Source organism: Watersipora subatra, chromosome 3 (assembly GCF_963576615.1).
Source record: "Watersipora subatra chromosome 3, tzWatSuba1.1, whole genome shotgun sequence".
NCBI lineage: Eukaryota > Metazoa > Bryozoa > Gymnolaemata > Cheilostomatida > Watersiporidae > Watersipora > Watersipora subatra.
Window position 1 is genome coordinate 43,820,145 of NC_088710.1, and position 6,000 is coordinate 43,826,144.

Below are 6,000 nucleotides of genomic sequence, written 5' to 3' on the forward strand. Positions count from 1 at the left end.
AATAATAAAAAGTGAGCAATTAGCTTGTAACTTGCAAGTGAAGTGCTAGAAGTGAATGTTGTAATACAACTCTGATATGCCAAACTGGCGCAATGCGGGAAAACAATGCCGAACCACTAGCTATTAGATAACGATAGATAATATTATAAAAATTGATGTAACAGTTGAAAAGGACAGTTTAATATATATATAAAGTTATATGCACCTGTCTGTAGACTTCTAGGTACCGAGCTCAAATCCAGTGCAATGCAAATTGTTCAGTCCTAGATTTTAATCGCTATAAATGGACAGACAGATGACAGACAGACAAACACTGAGATTTATATATATATAGATTGTTGACACTATGAACCTGATACCTAACAGAATCTCACTGTCTCTTCAGATTGATTTTATGGTCATTTTACTTTCAACCATGCAGAAATTAGCAGATAACAATGCCTGCCATTTACCCTTTGTATTAATCTTATCATAATGTTTTGTGAACAATATTATTATTGATACTAATTACGATAATATCAGAACGAGTACCAGAAATAGTACCAGACTTTTGTCCATCACTTTGTATGCGAGATTTGAGTTTGTTAGAATCTGATGCTGGGGACAGACAGCACTGAGAGGTCAAACATCTCATCTGTCTAGTCCCGTTTCACTAATTAGAAAGTTAGTCTTCGTTGGTCTGAGAATTCTTTAAGCTGGTGGTTGTTTGGCTATGCTTAGAGTCATCACGTTCTTTCTTTTTTACAGTAGATGTTTGGGATTTGCTTTTCAAAAAAAGAGGAAGTCATGTTAGCCTTGTATTTCACCTTTTCTCTGTCGTCTTTTTTCTTTAAAAATTCTCTTTGAACTTCAACAATGCAAATATGTTTTAAGTATTTAGCCTAAGTGTATTTTTCCTTTAGACTAAATATGCCATAGAATCCCTTTCAGTGATATTATCTAAATTAATAGAATTGTGTGTTTTGCAAGATCTATAATATGATAGGTTACCTACAGTTCTTTGTACATAAGCGGCATTCATAAGCTCTTTGGGCTCATTATTCCCTGCATATTATGTTAGTGTGTGCACTGTGAGCGCTTGTGTATTTCCTCTTTGCAAGTCACAATCAAGTTTGGTGTTATCCTTTAGTTGGTAAAGTCACCTGTCAAGGAATGTCTTCGACATATAACTATAAGGGACTCATAGTTTTACTGCTGAGCTGCTAAAGCTATTGGGATGTTTCTAGAAATTGTATTTGATTTTCAGTGTCATTTTAGCCTTTTCTGGAGCCTAGCTATCTGCAAGTCCTGGAGGAATATTTTCCGATTGTATCTCAAAGTATATTTTATCCTATCGCTGCCGGCACAACCCTGGTCTCATCCATCAGTAAGTTGTCTTCATCTGCTGGAGTTTAGTTCATTTGACATCTTCAGTTCTCTTGTAATGTTTCCAGTTGATATAGTTCATTTACCGTTTTATTTTTATTTGCTATAAATGTTCATTGCAGTTATTAACTGAGGTGTTTCCATGCAGTCAGGAAAAACATTTTTTATGAAGAAATCTTATTAAGCTGGAAAATTATACTAATATGACAAGGCATGTTACCCACTGGTTAGGTAATTCCTTCGAGCGTATTACATTGTTGCAAACCAATCCAGCTACAATCCAACAACAATTATTGTTTTTTTTGTGATATTTTTATTTCGTCTTTTTTATCGTTAAGCAATTTCTATTTGCAGCTATAAATTGAAGTTGTGTTAAATTAAATTTTATTATAGTTGATTGATATAAATTGGTCACTGAAGATATTATTATATGAAGATATAGTTTTTAAGTTCAACCTGGATATTGATGGTAACAATGGAAGTTTTCATATATTACAGACGCGAACCGTCAAAAGTCCTTTCATAAAATTTCTTTCACCAAAATTGTCAATACAGAAAAATACTCTGTATTTTTACGTAGTTATATTCTTTGAAATACGGAAACACTAGATGCTTATAAACACTTATTTCCTGCTCTACTACCTTTATTGCTGCACTCAAAGTTCATCTGGTGTTTTCTGCTTGGAATTATCAAACCTGATGACCTTTCAGTACAACCAGAGGGCGCTTTGTTTTTACATTCCAAAATAACTTTGGTACAAAAATATATACTTGAATACTGGTGCTGAAAGGGTTGAATTTAATTACCTCCTGCTCTCGCAAATCAATAGGCAAAAAAGATTATTGATCCGCCTACAGCTTAGAGAGCCAGTAAGCAAGGCTGCATTACAAGAATCAGCGATGAAACTTCTCCATTTTTTTCAAAATATCGCATTGCAAGTCGATACATATTACAGTTATTTTAACCAGTGATTTGTAGTGTGCCATATTGATCCACATGGTTTTTGCGATAAAATTTAGCAATTGGTAAAAATAGCAGATAATCTGTTTTCTTTCTAAATGATTCAAAAAGCGAGCCAGAAAATTTGCAGACCAAAATATTTATGTCTTAAAACAATTAAAATATGCTTGTCCTTTAAAAAACAATCATGATTTATCTACCGATGGCCAGTTTGCTGTACGACTCATTTTACCTAGACTGCTGATTCTTAGTTCGCTGTTTATGTGAATGAGGTATTGGCAGCAGGTAATTTAAGACTTTAAACAAAAATTACCCTGGTTTCGGTAATTATATTGGCTCAGCACCAATATAGAGGTTACATTTATGGATTGGTATTGGTCGGTATTTTCTTAAATGTATCTAAAATTTCAAATTACCTCTGCAAATCCACCATTGATAGTGGTTATAGTATCTTAGCCTACCAAATTAACAACTAATATAGAATGAAAGGTTGTATTACTCTAACTTAAATATCCAATGAATTCTGATACTGTACAATTACATTTATGTGCAACTTTTTGTTTCAGTCAGAATGTAAAAAGCGTGTCACTAGCCCCATTTACAATGACGAAAATGATGAGGATTGCAGTGTAATACTTTTATTCACTAACGTAACAAAATTGAATTAAATTTTAATGACTTATTTTTCAAAGATCAATTATAAATATGTTTTTTCTATAACGAAAACAATCAACTATACAAATAATACAACACAAAATATATGGATGGAGTTAACTTAACATAGATTAATTTAAGTGAAGGTCACTAGATGAGGTCAGCGCATAGACTAGCTCATATATCCTCAATCAGGGCATTTCTGATTTTAAACTCGCTTATGGCAAACCCAAGTCCAACTTACTGGTTATAATTTCATTTGTTGTTGTGTCTGTTCTAACCAGTTGCTCTGTTCTGTTAGTTGTATATGTACAAACGCAAGTCGGAAGATGATCTAACTTGGATATGGAGAGTGCTCATAAAGTGCTGGTCCTGATGATGGTACGATTATGTTTTTATATAACATACTTGAGGGATAACATTGTAGTTATGCTGCTGACAGCAGTTGTTGGTTGATGAATGTTAGTTAACTCTTTCGCTATCACGAGTCGTGTAGTACGGCTGGCTCCGCAGAGCGTTTGCATTGTGGCTGTATGGTACGTTTTTTACAAGACATTTCTGATTAGTGAGTAGTTAATTAATTAGTCTATCGTATTTGTACTTAAACATAAGGAAACAATTATCTGCATGCGGTGAGCCAATAAAAGTATGTTTAGAACCCATGCTGTGCGTAGTTTCATTTTGTAAAAACTTTCATTTTTTATGGCAATTTTTTCTTAGCAATGACCAGTTGTGTCAGACACTTTATAGCTATGAAGGTTGTACTAATTTAAATCTAAGGTCTTTGGGTGATTTTATTGGAGAGTAGTACTACCGAGAGTGATTATTTTATTTTTAGCAATGATAATAAGGCCGTAGGCTGTAATTATATTTGTCCGACTCAGAAATAGTCCGACTCAGTGCCATAATCTGTAATAATATTGATAACTTACTCGACTTGAACATGCTCACAGTCTAGCAAAAATGGCCAAAGCGGTGTCTGAATTCATCCGGCAGCTCAATTGTCAACTTTTATGGCATCAGCCTAGGTAAACATTTATGCTGATCAATTTGGTATCTAAACACTTATATATCCCTTGTGGTTCAAAAGTTATTACAATTTATGAGTCGCTCAGGTAAAGTATTGGTAGATTGTATTCAATATGTATTTATATCTCGGTAAAAAAATTAAGTTGGTAACGAATTAATTAATCTCAAAACACTGGCAATCTATGTTAGCTGTGCAAATTTTTTTGCTTGCTTTGTGGCCAGAAATTGAATAAAACTGATGCATAAATCGCGACTCAATAGTGATGTCAGAATGTTATCATGGAGATGTCTATGGAGTGTTGGATTGTTCTAGATAAATGTATATTATAGTCGCAGATTTTAGTTGTAAAAAGGAGTCTCTAGAAACGTAAGAATGAGTAAGTGGGAGTTAGTGTGGTTTGGGGTGTAGACAACTACTAAATTGTTTTGCTCAGGCGATGAACTTTCAGAGTGGTGTAGAAAAAATCCTTCATTGTGTTTGGCTGTTGTGTATAATGAAACGCCTTCACACAAACCACTGTTTGAATTGTTGTGCATAAAGTAAAGAGGTTGGTTTGTGTTATTTTTCAGTAGCGTGGTTTGGAGCTGTATCATATGGCCCGAGGGTTCACGGTAGGCAGTGGGTCATGACAACTCTCAGTACCACTTCATCTGCAGAGAGACGAAAGAAGCTTGTTGAATTGGTATCGATCATTGAGCATCAAAGGCCAGCTATGTTTATTCTGGTCGCTATCGCCTTATTTTACTACAGTCCTGTTAAGGTTTTCGCTGTAATACTTATAATCTTTGGCAGTATAGTCCTGGTCTTTAATTTTATTGTGTGGCTGTAGGACTCCACAAAGAGCTGGTATTTTTCTCTGCATCAATGTTTGCTAATAAAGTAAGTCAACGACGATTGTTTCCACTCTTGCGAGGTTTTATCTTATTCCTTCTATATCCTTCCTCAACAGGGCAAATGACCTCTGGCCAGGGCTTGTAATTCAGGTACAGGGACGTTAAAGATACAGGTAGTAGCTATAGATCAGTTCTTAACACTTCTGAGTAGGTCATTGCTCAATTTTGGTAAATCAACTTCTGAAAGGGGCGATCCACTTTACAAATTACCATACTTTTCGGACTATACACTGCAACCCTATATAAGCCGCATCTGCTTTATTTAAAAGAAATAACGATAATAAAACAATACATAAGCCACACCTTTGTATAGGCCGCAGAACTCAGGATGGTGCTTTTTAACACGGCAGCAACTTTCCTGTATAAAACGGAACAGTGCATAACGGCACTGTTTTATATTAACCGACGCTTTTTAACCTAGTGTCTAACGGAACAGTACCGTTAGGCATTGTTTCGTTTTTTCTTTCACCGCTAGAGGTGCACTAACCGAAGATTCTGGTTAATGCCCCTCAGCGGGGAAAGAAAAAGCCACAGAATAGCTGCACCTTTATATAAACCACATGGCTCAAAACATCAGGAAAAAGTAGCGGCTAATAGTTTGAAAAGTACGGCAACTAAAACTCTGACATCATATGTTTTGATTGAAAGCAGCCTAAATAGCCAATGAGTAAAAATGTGCAAAATCTGATCATATTCAATACGATTTGGTCATACTCGATATGACGTGGTCATACTCGATATGACGTGATCATACTCGATATGATTTGGTCATACTCGATATGATTTGGTCATACTCGATATGATTTGGTCATACTCGATATGATTTGGTCATACTCGATATGATTTGGTCATACTCGATATGATTTGGTCATACTCGATATGATGTGGTCATACTCGATATGATTTGGTCATAATCGATATGATTCGGTCATAATCGATATGATTCGGTCATAATCGATATAGTTCAGTCATAATCGATATAATTCGGTCATAACCAATATGATCGGTAAGCTTCAACAGACGCTCGCATTGGACTGGATGATCAATTGCTATGAGCAAATGCAATACTTGAATTGTTCCCCAATGATTGTTTCTAT

The 6,000-nt window shown here is 35.1% G+C and overlaps 1 protein-coding gene across 2 annotated transcripts in view; it reads left to right on the plus strand.

Annotated features, from left to right (window-relative positions):
• LOC137391076 (phosphatidylinositol N-acetylglucosaminyltransferase subunit Q-like) overlaps positions 1–4,904 on the plus strand; it is a 28,936-nt gene extending 24,032 nt beyond the window's left edge. Inside the window, exons 8-10 of one of the 2 annotated variants that reach the window (XM_068077426.1) lie at positions 1,258–1,366; positions 3,282–3,361; positions 4,580–4,719. In XM_068077426.1, coding sequence (XP_067933527.1) covers positions 1,258–1,366; positions 3,282–3,313 — 141 coding nt within the window. In that variant the 3' untranslated portion in view covers positions 3,314–3,361; positions 4,580–4,719. Of the gene's footprint in view, positions 1–1,257; positions 1,367–3,281; positions 3,362–4,579 lie in introns of both variants that reach the window. The other variant, XM_068077425.1, reaches the window with a different exon arrangement.
• Positions 4,905–6,000: the final 1,096 nt, after the last annotated feature.